Source organism: Bison bison, unplaced genomic scaffold (assembly GCF_000754665.1).
Source record: "Bison bison bison isolate TAMUID 2011002044 unplaced genomic scaffold, Bison_UMD1.0 scf7180017864456, whole genome shotgun sequence".
Lineage (NCBI taxonomy): Eukaryota > Metazoa > Chordata > Mammalia > Artiodactyla > Bovidae > Bison > Bison bison.
The window spans coordinates 23,882,847-23,899,472 of record NW_011495018.1 but is presented as its reverse complement, the minus strand read 5'-3'; the positions used below and the strand labels follow the sequence as shown (position 1 = coordinate 23,899,472).

The following is a 16,626-nucleotide window of genomic DNA, read 5'->3' as shown; positions in this document are numbered from 1 at the left end:
ATCAGCAATTAAAACTTTAGTTTATTACCTGTCAGCAGGTTCCCTTCACCTGGCAATCTACTAAAAGGTGATAAACTAAAGCTCACAGTTTAAAGCGAGGTCTGGTCCTGGCCTCTTCACCTGAGTGCCCACCTCCTAGTCCCAGCTTCCTACTATGGTTCTTTACTTGTCTGTTTCGGAGAAGGAAATGGCAATCCACTCCAGTATTCTTGCCTGGAGAATCCTGCGGACAGAGAAGCTGGGCAGGCTACAGTCCACAGGGTCACAAGACTTGTACATGACTTAATGACTAAACCAGCAGCACCACCTCTTGTCTGTTTTATGACACTTGCTTCTCTGGTGTCATAAAGAATATGCCTGCAATGCAGAAGACCTGGGTTCAATCCTAAGGTTGGGAGAAAGATCCCCTGGAGAAGGGAATGGCAACCCACTCCAGTATTCTTGCCTGGGAAATTCCATGGACAGAGGAGCCAGGTGGGTTACAGTCCAGGGGGCCGCAAAGAGTCAGACATGACTAAGTGACTAACACTAGCACCAAACCAACATGACCGTGACAGTTATCTGCTTTGGCAACTATAAAAGAGATTCTAGGTTTCCAACTCTATCAAATAAATGACCATCTCTTGCTACTAGAGTTGAAAAATCCTTGTAAAGTGGGTAAATACTTTGTAAAATGAGAAAGGATTATTGGCTGTTGGCCTATGGTCTTAGAAAATCCATTTATCTGCCCCTTCTTTCCTTTATCATGTGTATCATACTTTGCGACAGTAAACTAAACATGTGTTGATGAGAGTCTTCTCACATTATGCATGGATGATGAACAAAGTGTATAATATAAATGACATGTCAAATAATGACACATTTAATTCCTGTGAATTGTATCCCTCTCTCTTTCCTCTGCTCATAATTATATCTTCAGTTAATATCCAGTTAGGAATATTTGAGGGTATGTATCTAAATGCCACACACATGTCATACTATGGATCACTTTACACATAAACCTAACTTTGTTCTGCTTCTGCTCAGCATAGCCCCTCAATCTGGCAGGTTTATTTTCTCTGCTTTGACTGAACTCCTATTCAGCATGAAGGCTCATTTTTATTGAATCTTCCACATGCAATGCTTTTCATCCTCTTGATTTAAAATTAGGAAAGCTTCATGCAACTAGTATTTGGGCCCCAGATCAAGCCAGTGTACATTGAGCAAGAGTACTGGTTTATTTCATATCTCTGGAAAAACCATAGTTTTAAAGGAATCATTGCATAGTGAGGTACAGAGTCATGTGGAGAAGTAAGATGATAAACTGGAAATGAACTGTGTGCCCTTGAGTAAATCCCAAGTTACCAGAAGCAATGAGAAAACTATTGGTATTTTAGGGATATTTTGTTAACAGCCCAGGCTTGTTCTGCTGTAATTACCTACAGGCATCAAATATTCTGCAGCAGATCCCAAGACTTCCTGTGAGTCTTGTTGGAAAAACTCTCCCTAAACCATCCCTACATCACACATCATAGCTCTTAAAATACAGGAGAAAATCAGTCAGTCAATCAATCAATAAAAAGAAGGCCAGGGTAAAAACATGGATAAGCGAGAACTCAAGGGAGACGTTACAAAAGATGTGAAGAAGGTATGGTTTGTTTGATCAGGTAAGTGTAGTGTGATCTAAGGTTTGAGACCCTGAGCTCTGTCATGAAGGGAGACAGAGCTTGCTTTGCTCCTTATTTTACTATTCTGGTGAAATAATGGCCAATAAGTTAAATTTGCTTCTGTATCTTTCAGGAACATCTCTCTTGTCAGTCCCTCTCCCATTGTCTTTAGGTCTTCTCCTTTATAGAGCTCCAATTTTCCTTCAACTCACCCATTTTCTACAACATACATATCAACAACTATCAAACATCTTAAAAAATATATCTGACATAAGGAAAGCACAGAGGTGGGTTTTCCTGGGAAGCTTACTATTTAAATGAAGGCAAGACTCCCCCATTATTGGGTAAGAGGTATTAAAACAGGACTCCTGGAGAAAGGAATGGCAAACCATTCTAGTATTCTTGCCAGGAAAATTCCATGGACAGAGGAGCCTGGACAGCTATATTCCATGGGATCACAAAATCAGACATGACTGAGTGGCTAACACACACACACACATTATAACATGTCATGGAGACCGGTTCATAGACCAACACACTGAATCCAAAGGATAACCAAGAAGATGAGAGTTTTGAACCTATCTCTACAGGTTATACAGCCTTGTTGTACTCCTTTTCCGATTTGGACCAGTCTGTTGTTCTATGTCCAGTTCTAACTGTTGCTTCTTGACATGCATACAGATTTCTCAGGAGGCAGGTAAGGTGATCTGATATTCTCATCTCTTGAAGAATTTTCCAGTTTGTTGTGATCCACCTAGTCAAAGGCTGTATCTTGTTACCCTGCTTATTTAACTTATATGCAGAGTACATCATGCGAAATGCCAGGCTGAATGAAGCACAAGCTGGAATCCAGATTGGCAGGAGAAATATCAATAACCTCATACATGTAGATGACACCACCCTTATGGCAGAAAGTGAAGAAGATCTAAAGAGCCTCTTGATGAAAGTGAAAGAGAAGAGAGAAAAAGCTGGCTTAAAATTCAGCATTCAGAAAACTAAGATCATGGCATCTGGCCCCATCACTTCATGGAAAATAGATGGGGAAACAATGGAAACAGTGACAGACTTTATTTTGGGGGGCTCCCAAATCACTGCAGATGGTGACTGCAGCCAGGAAATTAAAAGACGCTTATTCCTTGGAAGAAAAGTTATGACCAACCTAGACAGCATATTAAAAAGCAGAGACATTACTTTGCTAACAAAGGTCCATTTAGTCCAAGCTATGGTTTTTTCAGTAGTTGTGTATGGATATGAGAGTTGGACTATAAAGAAAGCTAAGTGCTGAAGAATTGATGCTTTTAAATTGTGGTGTTGGATAAGATTCTTGAGAGTCCCTTGGACTGCAAGGAGATCCAGCCAGTCCATCCTAAAGGAAATCAGTTCTGAATATTCACTGGAAGGACTGATGCTGAAGCTGAAGCTCCAATACTTCGGCTACCTGATCTGAAAAACTGACTCATTTGAAAAGACCTGATGCTGGGAAAGTTTGGAGGTGGGAGGAGAAAGGGATGACAGAGGATGAGATGGTTGGATGGCATTACTGACTCAATGGACATGAGTCTGAGCAAGCTCCGGGAGTTGGTAATGGACAGGGAAGCCTGGCGTGTTGCAGTTCATGGGGTTGCAAAGAGTCAGACATGACTGAGTGACTGAACTGAACTACAGTTTATAAATTAATTAAATCTCTAATTATTTGTAAAAGCAATATTTACTGAAGACATGATATATGCAATTTTCTGTGCTAGATACAATGATAGAGACACTACAAAGACATGGTGAACTGTATCCTCAGGAAATTAAATAGGAGAGAGGATGAGGATCAGACAGAGCTTAAAAAAACCCATGTGAGTTCTGACAAGGGATAGATGATATCCAGGTAAAGGGTTCCAGAAAAACAACATGTAAAGGTTAACATTGAGCTGAGCCTTAAAATAGAAAGACACTTAAACGATGTAGAAAATTAGAGAAAGGGAAGTAATGCTCCAATTGGGAATACCATGAGCAAAAGTACACTTCCATCAAAACACCAGTGCTTCCGTCTAGCCCCCAGCTTGGCTGAGTCATACTCCCTCTGTCTGCTAAACATGACGCCAGCTGCCACGGGGTCCTAAGAGCCAAAGAGAGCCACTCAAGGCATGGCCCTCTCTAAAACTTCTTGATAACAGCTCCTCATCCCTTCTTATTCTCACACAATCTGAAATCTTTACTTCAAGAGAGTTTCAGGAATGCCGCTGTCACGAGCGGTGAGGACCCCAGGAGGAATTGTACAGAAACTGAGAAGCACGGGAAGAGCTAAAAACAAAACAAGGACTGCATTCAAAGTTTAGCTCACTTAGATACCAAATTTAATGAATTCCCAATCAGAACATGTGGGGGAAACAAACGAAATCCTGTCTCTAATGACATCCAGGTACCTGGAAACGCTTACCTTGTGTTCCCATAAAAGCAAACAGGGAACTGAATTTGAAAAACAAAGCAAGGCTAGTAAATTCCTGAAAGGAGACAGTTCTTTTTCCTTGGAGACAAACCAAATTATGCATTGCCCCTCCCACCAGCAATATACTCTGGCTCAAATATTTTTAAAAGAAGGCTGTTGAACATCTGCTAAGCAATTAATGGTATGCAGCGGTGTGCTGGAATGGTCCCTGGGAAGGTATTAGCAATCCTGCTTATGAGACATGAAATGTTGCAAGCAGTGGTCCTTCTTCCCTTTTTTGAGATTGTATTTTATTTTTGTTTTCTCCTGCCTGTAAGGGGGATGAAAGGAAAGGGAAGGGAGCTTAGGTGAAAGTTCGGCATCAAATTCTCTTCCTCATCATGTCTTCTTTCCCCCAGGCAAGAAAGGGGATATTTTTCTGCTTTCTCTTCCTAGCCATCCCAATATGGATGTGTTAATGTCAACTTAAACAAATGGTGGCAACTCTCTCATCCAACTGATCACCTACCCAACATGCCAAATTTCCTATGTGTGAAAGGAGAATTCCCTCCACTGCCTTGATACCATAGTCTATCTACCCTCTGTTCAAACAGTTAAAAACAAAAAATCAGGTAGGTAGAGTTACCTTAGGAACAATCTCCAACATGAAACTGATCACTCCTATATTCTACTTTCTCGTCAGTCATTGAAGAGTGCCAGCCTTAACACAAGCCTTGCCTTTTGCATATGAAAGCCTGGCTGAAATCGACTTTGTACCTCTCTCCCTTGGAACTGCCAGTCCTAACGCTATTATGACAACATGGCTAAAATCAATACAGCGAAAATTTCCAAGACTCAATTCCTATGTCAGCCCTTGACAGTCTCTTCTTTTATTCTTCAAACGGGAGCTGATTACCCACATACACGTTCACTATGGCCATCCTAGGAAGCACAAAAGGCCAGGTAATCAGGTTTCAAATTACACTGTCAAAGGTGTATGAGAGATACTTTCAGAAGAACCTGGGACAGCCTGGATGACTGGAAGCCAGATAATTTTCTCACTCTCTCCAAAATGGCTCAGTCTAAGTTCGGGCTTTTGCCTCAAACTCCAGTTTCCTTTTGTTCCCTTGGCAACCCTGCAGAATACACATCTATGTTGCAGAGGTCTGTCCTTCTAATCTCAGCATGCTTACCTAAGTTCCCAGTAATACACTCCCTTTTGCCAGCCCCTTCTCTGAGGGATCTGAGTACTGATCTCCAGCTACAGGATGAAGCATGAATATTAATTGGATAAATTTTCTACATCTTCCCAACTTTGCTTTACTCTTTGCCAACTGGAACTTAGACCCGTGGAATTATTTTTTCCTGGTTATCAGGAATGACCTTTCTTTCCTCCATGGAACTACGGATCCATGGGTGCCTTTGCTATATCCATTTTCCAGGCCAAGTCGCTGGTCAAAGCAGTTTCAGATCATTAGCCACTTTCTGGATTTTTTTTTTTTTTAAATTCTGGATCCCAGATGTCATCACAGAAAGGCATCCTTAACTAATATATAAAGTAAGATGCAACTTTAGGAAACTAATCAAACCATCTTTGGAGAGTGATATGATAACAACTGTCAGTGGCTTGGCCACTGGGCTGATGACAAGGGATGTTTCTGGAGTTTGTTTTCCAGTTTAACCAACTATGTGTAACTGCCATGTGCCACCACTGCTCACCAAAGATCAAAGGCCAATCTTCTTGGCAGGAAACGGCCAAGAAGATCATCAAACGCTCTGCGGTCAGTTTGTTCAGGCCTTAGGCTTACAAGCTGCCCTCATAGGTGCTCCATTGTTTTCTACTCTCTGTGCGCGTGCTCAGTCATGCCCAACTCTTTGCGCGTCCATGGACTGTAGCCTGTCAGACTCCTCTGTGCATGGGGATTCTCCAGGCAAGAACACTGGAGTGGGTTGCCATTTCCTACTTGAGGGGATCTTTCCGGCCTAGGGATCAAACCTGTGTCTCTTGCATGGCAGGCGGATACTTTACCATTGGGCCACTGGGGAAGTCCCTTTCTACTCTCTTATATTTTCTTATTTTCTTCAGTACCTTTTACCATCAGTATGATTTGTAAAGTGTCACTTTCAATGTGTTACCTGCCCAGCCTTCTCCACTGATGGAATCTTCATGAAGGCAGAGGCTCTATCTCATGCTGAGAACACTTCTTGGCTCAGAGTAGCCAGCAACTCAATAAATGTCTGTTGATGGATGCAACTGACTATATCCATTTGCTGCAGCATAGCAAGCTGGCTCTACTCCATCCTTGCTCCTAAGAGTCACCTTTCTCAGGTGACTCTGAATCAGTCACATCTCTGCTCCTAGGTCTCCACGGCTTCCCAGAGTCCACCACAGGAAGAAGAAATAGCTCAGCCTGGCATATTTCCACCTTTCACCTCCATGTCCCGTGCTTAGCACAGTGACTTTTATATGTTTGTTTTTTAAGTCAGCATTTTTTTCTTTTTTCTAAGGAAAAACATTTTATGAAATCCTAATAAAGTAAAAAGATGGAATCCAAGTAGAAAAGAGGCCAGTGGCCAACCTGCTTGGCCTTCTTCTAGACCTAAGCACACCTCCCGGAACCTCCAGGAAACCAGAGAATGGAATTGGAAAAACCTGCTCCTTGTCTCTACTTATTCAGGGCTTTCATGTTCCTTCCCTGATTACTCCAAGATTATGCTTGGAATAATCTCTTCAGTTCAATCCTATCCAATTTTCAAGGTCTGACCCAAAGACCACCTCCTCTATGAAGCTTTCCTGTGTCATTTTGACTGGCTGCAATTTACAACTGCTTTAAGTTTCTCATAAAACTTTGATTGTTAATAATGAAAAAGGATAAAAGGAAAAATAACACTTGACTCTGCACCAGGCATTACCCTATGTGTGTAACCTAAACTAACTTGACCCTCACACAATTCCATTGTTCCAGATGCTGTAGAGAAGTCTCCTCTCAGAGTCTATATACTAAGAAAGTGATGGAGCAAGACCGAAACCGATGGTCTGGCTGCAAAACTGCAAAGTCCAGGCACTCAGAAATGTGCTACTGCCTCTCTGTAAAGGCATTTATGCATTTCACTTGTTCAGAGATCCCCCCACTGCCCACTTCCCCCACCCCAAAGTACCACCACCATGGTCACCACCAAACTCTGAAACACCACAACTAGATTATACTTCTGAAGGCAAAGGCCACTGCCTGCTGGCCTTTATGCAACACCAGTATAGCACTCTGCAAAAATAAGGACCCAATACCTGGTGTTAATTTATTATTAATATAGCACAATAATATCTATTTCTATATACTTGGAACTACCTGAATTACTATTGAGACTTCTATATGGCCTTAGGAAGAATATTTTCCCCATCATCTTGTACAAGTGAAGAGACAGAAATTCAGTGACATTCATTCATTTGTAAGATACTGACAAGCCTGGGGTTCAGCTCCTGGCTATGGCCCTGGACAGCTTCTAAGTCCCAGCTATTTCTATTGTGCCTCTTTATCCCAAACTGAAAGAAAATTCTTCATAGCATGAATGATTTAAAAATAAAGTCTTACAGAAAGACCAGAAAAAAAAAAAAAACATTATTTGTAAAGTTAACTTTATTTTCAAGATTTCTGTAAGATGAAATATGCTATTATTTGAGGGAATTTTAAGTGATTCACTGATGGTTTTTGCCATGAACCAGGCAGGAAAATCAACTTTTTCTCTCACCTTGCTGGTCCCCATTAAGGCAAAAAAAAAAAACAAAAACAAGACAAGCAAAAGAACCTCCAAAGAACGAAGCCCTATTTCTGATCAGCAGTGACACCAGTTAGTCTTGTTTTGCTGAAACAAATTGGGATCCCCTTCTGCCAGAGCCACTAGCCAGAACCCAGGGATGGGAACACTGACCTGCTGTTAAGTGGGCTGCGTGGACAAGGACTTGGACCCCCGGCTTCAGCTCAAAGTGCACAGAGTTTTGGTTGAGCTTGTGAATCATCAGTTCTGATATCTGAAAGGAAAAGTGAGTGAGTGCCACTGAAGTTGTCACAGCGACGATATACAAACATGCTGAGCAATATTTACCATGCTGATCAAGGCATCCTGATATTATACCTGGGAGTGATATAAGTGAGTTGTATATGATTTTAAGTTTTTAGTCCAAAATATGCAGATAGAATTATTTTCTAAGCATGGCTTGACTTTATATTCAAATTGCTACAAAATAGGACAAACAATTAGGAAATCAGATCATTTCTACGGTTAAAAAATTACCATGGTATTAGTTTTAAAAAATCACCCTGGGTTTCTTTGAGAGTGCATTTGTTATACACAAGGACTTAAAAGAAGCAAATATGTAGAATTTACAAGTTCTGATGAGATTCAGACCCATTTATTTTACTTTTTAATAGTAAACTCCATGTTATTCCCTATTTTGCTTCCCTCCTCTTACCCAACTTTCCAAGAATAGGTAGTTCATGGGTATTTGTTGATGATAAATATTGTTCTACTAAAATAATAGCTTATGATGTTGTAGTGCAGTTGCTAGGTCGTGTTCGACTCTTTGAGAGCCCCCATGAACCGTAGCAGGTCAGGCTTCCCTGTATGTATTTATTTCAAATATATAATAAATTATACATTTGAAACAAAGCATAACCACAACTTAACGTGTTGGCTGACTCTTGTTTCATGCATCCTCAGGCTGATGCATCTGTACCGGGCACACCCCCAGAATTCTGGGCCATGAAATATTTAACTCCAACAAATGACAAAGGACTTCATTTTAGGTAGTAACGGTATAAGGCAAGGTTTTCTAGACAAGGTAAAACTGTTCATGTTTTTAAAGTAAAAAACCAGATCAATCTGCTGTTTCACTCATCCTTCTGAGTAATTTGTGAAAAGCTATCAGAGAAAACCACACTCCTATTATCTGGTCTCCTTGCCTCATTTCTAATGTTCGAAGAACCAATGTAATGTTCTATTTCATATGCTATTTAAGTCTAGTTAGATGCTTTCTGAATATCATTCTGCTAGTTAAATTCTTAAATTAGTTTTCTTTTTATATTTATGGACTTTCACTCAGTCCACTGAGTTGCCAAAATGACACCTTTGATCCTTTTATCAATTAAGCAGGGCCTGACAGCTTTGTTTTCAAGCACAGAGTCTCTCGCAGAGGTCCCTGCTCAGTGATGGAACTGAACTGGAACTGAACTGCCCTGCACATGAACTTCTCTGCTTAACAGCAGGAACTTGGGATGACTGTCAGTGACCCGTGACCCATGTCACGCACCTGGGATCCAGTTCAAGCTCAGCCTCTCAAATATTTCCAGTTAGCAGACTGTGCAGGAAAACAAGGTTGTGATAAAATTATGTTGAAACAGCTTTATTCTTTCTATATAAGCTACTCTTTTTCCTGGGTAATGAGAAACTTCCAGAATGCTCAAGGTTTACAGGACGAGTAGATTTCTAACACAGATTGTGTAGAATGGTTTTCCTCTGTGTTCTGTAAAGTGGTACGGTGTGCAAGTTCCTATTCTATCTTATTCTTATCATTCAATCAGTAAGATCTTTCTAAGAATTTGATAGTGCATTTTTAGTAGAGGTTAAACAGAAAGGTTTGGCTCTTAAATAAACATACACACAGAGAAATGTGTATGTATATATGTGTGAAATATATAATCATGTATAAAATTAATATGCTGATGCACATACACATGTACATACACATACATTTGTGCACATACATTTGTAATTGTATTTGCAGAAAAAATACCTTAACTTGAATAAGAAAATATCGGAAGTAATTAAGAAATTGTCCTGTTTTTCAGAGTCCATCCCATGAACAAAATGGGACTGTATATATGCATGAGAAAGACTTCTCTCTTCCAACTTGCTGAAGTGATATGTATTTCTTCTTCCTGACAATGTTTCTTCCTCAAGAAAGAGATATAGATGAGAAACTAGAAAAGTGTTCATCTGAACAACATACTTCTAATTTATAATCTCCAGGAGAGTCCCATGAAGAAAATAATTAACTTCCCAAATTTGTTCTGGTTTATAACATTGCTTCATTGGTTTTATCTGTATCATTTACAAAATTAAACAGGCTATGCAAAAATGGTAGCAGAGAAAGTATATTTCATGGATTTCACTTGCATCAAAGAACACACAAAAAAGATAACAACATGCTTTGTGGTGTGCAAAAGAACTTATACACAGAAATAGAACTAAATAAAATTTACACTGCATACAAGAATAAACTCAATTAGAACCATGCATTTCTCTATGCAAGTAAATGAGTACGAAACTGTTGACAGATTTTGACAATATTTTAAATGTTTCCATGCCACCTGCAGAAGCATTTATCCTGTATTGTTTTCATCATTTGTGAATTATTACATATATTTTCATATATACAATATATAATGTATAATATCTATGCATTAAAACTTTCTGTTGGCAAAGTTACATATTTCTCACTATTTTTTCCCTAGGACAACATAGCTCCATTGAAAGCAACATGAAGCCTAAAGGACACTCTTACGTTTATCCTGTTAATATTTGAAGAATTGAGACTAGAATTTCATTCTGTTTGACTCCTCATCTTAGGGCATTTCCATAAAAAAAACATTTCCCTCGAGCCAGCTGACAGAGACACAAAAAGTATACAGGAGGAGGTCCAGCTGAGCACATTTAGGAGATAAAAAATTGTAGTATATCATTAACTACGCTTCTATTTCTCATCTAACTGTGAAGCACATGATTTATAACACCAGGCCTGTGTCATCTGACCAATTTGAGCTACAGGCAATTCCTAACCGTAGCCTCAGGACTGCTACATCCTATTCAACAGTTAATATAATTTATAATGTTTGCGAGAGTCTTTGGCCATGAAAAGAATAGAATAAACTGGGACTATAGAACAGCGTGGTGACAGCCTAAATGAAAGAACACAAGCTTGCATGATAAAGACTCGAGTGAAATGGTGTGTAATTGCTGGGAGATCGGTCCTCCTGAAACAAGCTGAATCTGTTCATTTTTCCTTCTCTGTGCAGTGCAAGTGTTATCCTAGCAAATTTCATTTACCTTTGTACAGTCACCCCTCTTCTGCTGCTCTCCATTGTCTATTCTCCTTCAGCTAAGTAATCATGAGCAAAGAAAAATCTATTATTCTTGGCGTCTGCCTATTTGATGGAATATGCCTATGATTCAAGTGCAACCCACACTTCATTTAAACCACCACTTAAATAGACAGTGGCAATTCAGTACAAATACTTGGAAAGATGCTATCAAAAGGGTGCTGTGGAAGGGACCAGGTACATGAAAAACACCAATTCTCCTTCTCAGCTTCTTTACAAGCATGAAATTTGAGTGTGGTAATCAGAACAGGGGTCAAGCTGAGGTAACGATGTTACAATTTGGAGGACTTGAAACAAAGGAAGTGTGCTTTCTGCTTAATGCTCCATGGGATCTGCTGTGATGCTGTGCTCATTATAGTCACACAGGGACACTGGCTGGTAGATCAGCCCCCTCAGCTGTACACACCACCAGAGGAGGGGAAAGAAGAGTTCTCTGGGTTCTAGAGATAAAATTTGAATACTTCAGCTTGGAAGTGACGCATCACTTCTGCTCCCACTTCATTGGCCAGAATTAATCACCCGGCTCTGCTTACAGAAGAGCCTCATGGTATAACCCTACTGGTACCCAGAAATGGTGAGCTGGAGATGTTTGGTCAACAGAATAGATCACTACCACGTAAAGAACACATTCAATATCCAAACAGTGCTTAAAGAAACCAACAGAGGAAAATCGACTCTCAGATCATGAGAATGGAAATGTCAAATGCTGAAACATGAAGCTTAAGGACAGCAGAGAAGTAGTAATTTATGATACATGACACCCAGAGAAATGGTACAGAGTGAAACCATGAATACACACTGAAAATGGGCTTTAGCAGATTTATCGATGGCAAAGCTATATTGGGCCATACAACTAATGCTTATCTGAAGTTGCGAGGAGGGATGGAAACCCTACTGAACTTAAGGAACATTTTGGTGCCAAGTTTAGGAGACTTGCCTGGGATTACCTTGGAATGGACATAGTCAAGCCTGACCCTGTTAGGTTATTAAGGCCTCGTCAAAGAGTGATTGAATGATATTACTTTTGGAATTAACAGAGAAAGATCTTTCCCAATTATCATGATTTCTGGTTTAATACATGGAAGAAGCAGTGAAGCCAAACAGGACTTCTACTTATCAATTCTGTTCTTTGTTAGCATCAAAGCATCAGCTTGACTACAGTGTCTAAGAAGTTCTTCCTGGATGACATAATGAAGAAATAATGTGTCCCAGTTCACTTCCTTTCCCTAAATTCCCCATCACCAGCTCCAAACTTCTCTCCTTCTCCTTTTGCTGTTATTCTTTCAGCACAACTCTTACCTATTCTTTTGATTATAACTTCCCATTTTAGTGACTTTCCTTGTGAACTTCAAAATATTTCTACAATTTCTCTCTTTGAAAAATCTGGACAGGGCAGACTGAGTATATCGAAAATGGTCTAAGATTATTTATTACATTTCACAATGAATCTTATTTCTAAAATTATTGCCAATAACCTGTTCCATTTTCAGAGGCACTTCCTCTTTCCCTGGATTTTGGTTTCTGCACCTGTCAAATGTATATGACAACACAAACAATTAAAGACGAAATTCGTTGTTGGTGGTTGACATTTTGTCCATAGTCATTATGTTTCCTTTAAATATGTCTGTGCCCTTTAAGGATTCAGCAAGACAACATGCAGGCTCCCTATCGCCCCAGCACAGCATCACAAACACAGCATGATGGCCCTTCCTCCGTCCAGGAAAGCCAGATACAAAGCTTTTCACCTCTGAGGACTCAGAGAGAAGCCAGCAAGTACAGTGGTGCAGGAAGTGGGATATGCTCCACACCTGAGCAGCTGGCCTCAGGTAGCAAGAGGGTCTAATCCCTGATGAGGCCAGCTAAGGGCAAGTGAGCCTTTTCTCACTCTCTGGAGATGTGAAGTCGAGAGTGGTGGAACCCTCCCAGACAGAGGTCACTTGATTAACCCAGCCCAACGTTATCCAGATAACAAGGTCAAGTGCTTCTCACTGTGAGGAATTTTCAATTTATTTCACAGACAAGATAAGTTGATCTAAGCCAGCATCTGTCCTCTCCGGGGAATGCTGTTAGAGGAAGTAAGGGAGGAGAGCCAAGAGCCCTTTGCTTGGGCCCTGCCCGCCTAGTCATCAGGGTCCACCTGGCCAGGTCCCACTTTTTCCCCTGCTGGGAATTCTGTGCAGTAACTTTACAAGAAAGGGGCCAGAGTATTGAGAGAGAGAGCATAAAGCCAGCTCTTCCCAAGTTCCATCTAATTCAGAGAGCAGCCTTTAAAGGAGTGGGGTCCTGGTTGTTGTTTTCACTTTGCACTCAGTTGCAACTTCTATGTAATTTATGACAAAGGAAGTCAGTTGCTTTTGCCTGCCTCCAGTTCCTTCTCTCCCCCCCATATTTCTCTTTAAGGACCCATGTCCTTCTTTATTCTCAGCCCATTTGATTTAGGAGGGGCTCCCTTAACTCCTGATCTGGGGAGGGTATGACACATTGAGTTACCACTGACAGAGCCCTAGCCTTCTGACTACCAGGCTAGTTGAGACATCTCCACTTTACCAAAGTCGAGCCTTTGAGAATTATCACCCTGGGCTTTTGGGGTGCACTCAGGGGAGAGGCACTGTCTTTTGAATGGAATTGGTAAGATGACTAAATAAAAGACTGGGGCTTCCTGGGGCCATTCTCATCTTCCTATGTGCTGGCCTCATTCTTAGGCAGACTTCTCATGTGGTCACAACAGAAAGAGATAGAGAAAGCAGGAGAGACGAAGACAGGGGAGTAAGCTGATGATACTTCCTCTCTGAGTTATCCATGCCTGAGCTGGACTTCCCAACTAAATAAGCTCATAACTGCAAATTTCCAGAGAAATCTGTTTGAACAGAATATATGTTCATTTCATCAGGGGAAAAAACCCTACAAAACTCAAAGCAAAGCATCTGTTGCTCATTTCCTGGGGCAGCAGCCTTGATATCTGGGGGCCTTGCAGAAGTCAAGTGGTACCCAAATCCACACAGGCAGCATGATGGAACAAGGGGACCCACTAGACTTGGGAGGCAACTCAACTTGCAGAAACAGAACTAGAATCTCCTTCTCCTTAAAGAGTTGCATCTCCTTAGGCAATTCACAGCTCTCGGTTGGGGTCTGACTTCATTAATTTCAAAGTGACTGCATCAGAGAGAAGAATGAAAGGACCTCTCAGGATCATAACTACAGGATTCCTGTGGGCAGCACCGGTATTGCTGGTTCTGGACACAAGGCTTAGTTTACATACTGATTTCATTAGCGTACTTATTAACTGGGTAATAACAGTTTCCATAAGACACTGATTTCTCATATGCTAGGTTTGGGTCGCTGAAATTAGTTTCATTCCTGGATAAGGCTGCTACATTGGCAATTCCCTTAACCAAAGTTACAATCTCCCTTGGTACTCTGCTGCTTTCCCTCAATGCCATCCATCTGCCTGATAACTTAGATGAGTCATCTTCCCTCTAGTTACTCATTCACGTGTTCTTCCTGTTTCCTGGTATCTTTGTTCTTTCCTGTAATTCCATTCATTAATCTTTTTCTCCTTATTTTCACCATCTTCTTTCTGCCAATGCATGCCGCGGACTATCCTAGTCTTTAATATGCCTATATATATTTTTTGCATTTCTCATATACTCTCCTATCACAAAATATCCATAAATGTAACCATTATCTATTTACCATTTATTGAGTAACCTCTATAGGTCAAGGGCTTTGCTGTAGCACTTCTTTAATGATCTATCAAACATCCTATGAGACAAGTATTATTGATTATGTGATTTTGGCTGGATTATTGATCTTTTCTGAATTTTCCTCATCTATAAGATATAAGCAATGGATATAAGAGCTGAAGCTAGAAACCTGGTCTATATTTCTCCAAACCTGTGGTCTTTCTAAAACATATCTGAACTCGCTATCTAAAACATATCTGAACTGAAGCCACTGAATGTTAAGTTCCACAGCTTTCGAGCAAGCCAAGCCAGCTGCCTTAGGGTCTCTGATTAATGGCTCATCAGTACATGATACTTGGCTGCCTCAGGGACACTCACTCAGGTCTCTGAGAATGTCTCCGGAGAAGACACTCAGATAAGATAAAGAGAAAGAAGAACTCTAGGGAAAACAGACAGCAAGATATACACTCACACAAGTAAACCAGGTTTCAGAGAACACATGCCTCTTCTTTCTACATTTTCTCTAAAATAAACATCTAGAAACTATATTTTAGAGAGAGAATGAGATGTGCCGATGATGTGGTACCTGGGAACTTAGCTGGCCCTAAATCTGGACTCTTCCATATTGAGAAGATGATATTCTGGATTTCATGGGCAAGCCATAAGATTTCCAGAGGAGGCACAAATATACATGTCTCAACCTAAATTCTCTGGATAGGGATCTACACCCTTCTAGGTCTCATCAGCAGTGTGGTGATAAGAAATACTCCATTCTTTCTCCCACTGAACTGCAGGTGCAGAGAATAATTTACAGAATATAACCGGAAGCAGAAAGCGAGGGCTGAGCAAAGTCAGACGCAAAGTTGTCGGGTTCCCTGCCGTCCGATGTTAAAGTGCAGTTCATTAGGAGATGGGGTTCACTGGGACTTTCCTTGACAGCTCTGTTACTTGTTGTTTGCACATGAAAAAAAAATATAGACGTGAGTCTTCTGCCAACTGGGAAAGCGACTGTTGAAAGGTGGGCATGTCCTAGGAGGTGGGCCAGGTTGTAATTTGAGGTTGTTGCTAACAAGGCTGTGATAGAGGTTTCTCGAGTTATCTTGGACACTAGAGATCAAGGGACTAGATTATGGGTTAATTCTAAGTAAACTGAAAAGCTCCAAGTACTAAAAGGAGAAAAAGTTAATATTTACTTAGTGTCTGAGAGGAATCCTGTTTTTAATATATCTGTCAGAGAGCATTGAGAAACCAAAGTCATATAGTTTCCAACAGGGTGACCAGACCAAGACTGATCATTTTAACTGGGTGAAGAATAAGAACAACAATAATGACATCATCATAGTAATAATCCTCACTACGCGTGCGTGTTAAGTTGGTTCAGTCGTGTCTGACTCTCGGTGACCATGCGGATCATAGCCCACCAAAGCTCCTCTGTCCTCCGGATCCTGTAGCCAAGAATACTGGAGTGGGTTGCCCTCCTCTGAGGGATCTTCCCAACCCAGGGATCGAATCCGTGTCTCTTATATCTACTTGCATTGGCAGGCAGGTTTGTTACCACTAGCACCACTTGGGAAGCCCAATGCTCACTACAGAGATGGGTAATCTGAAGTTAAAAGGAAGAATGGGAGAAAAAAGATCTAAGCAAGCAGGAGAGAGAGAACCTCTCTCTCACACACCCATACACACACACACACACACACACACACACACACACACACACACTCTAA

At 40.8% G+C, this 16,626-nt stretch overlaps 1 protein-coding gene across 3 annotated transcripts in view; it reads right to left on the bottom strand.

Annotated features, from left to right (window-relative positions):
* Nucleotides 1-16,626, bottom strand: part of SORCS1 (sortilin-related VPS10 domain containing receptor 1) — a 577,390-nt gene that overhangs the window by 13,494 nt on the left and 547,270 nt on the right. For all 3 annotated transcript variants that reach the window (XM_010859390.1, XM_010859389.1, XM_010859387.1), the window contains exon 24: nt 7,990-8,089. In XM_010859390.1, coding sequence (XP_010857692.1) covers nt 7,990-8,089 — 100 coding nt within the window. The remainder of the gene's footprint in view (nt 1-7,989; nt 8,090-16,626) is intronic.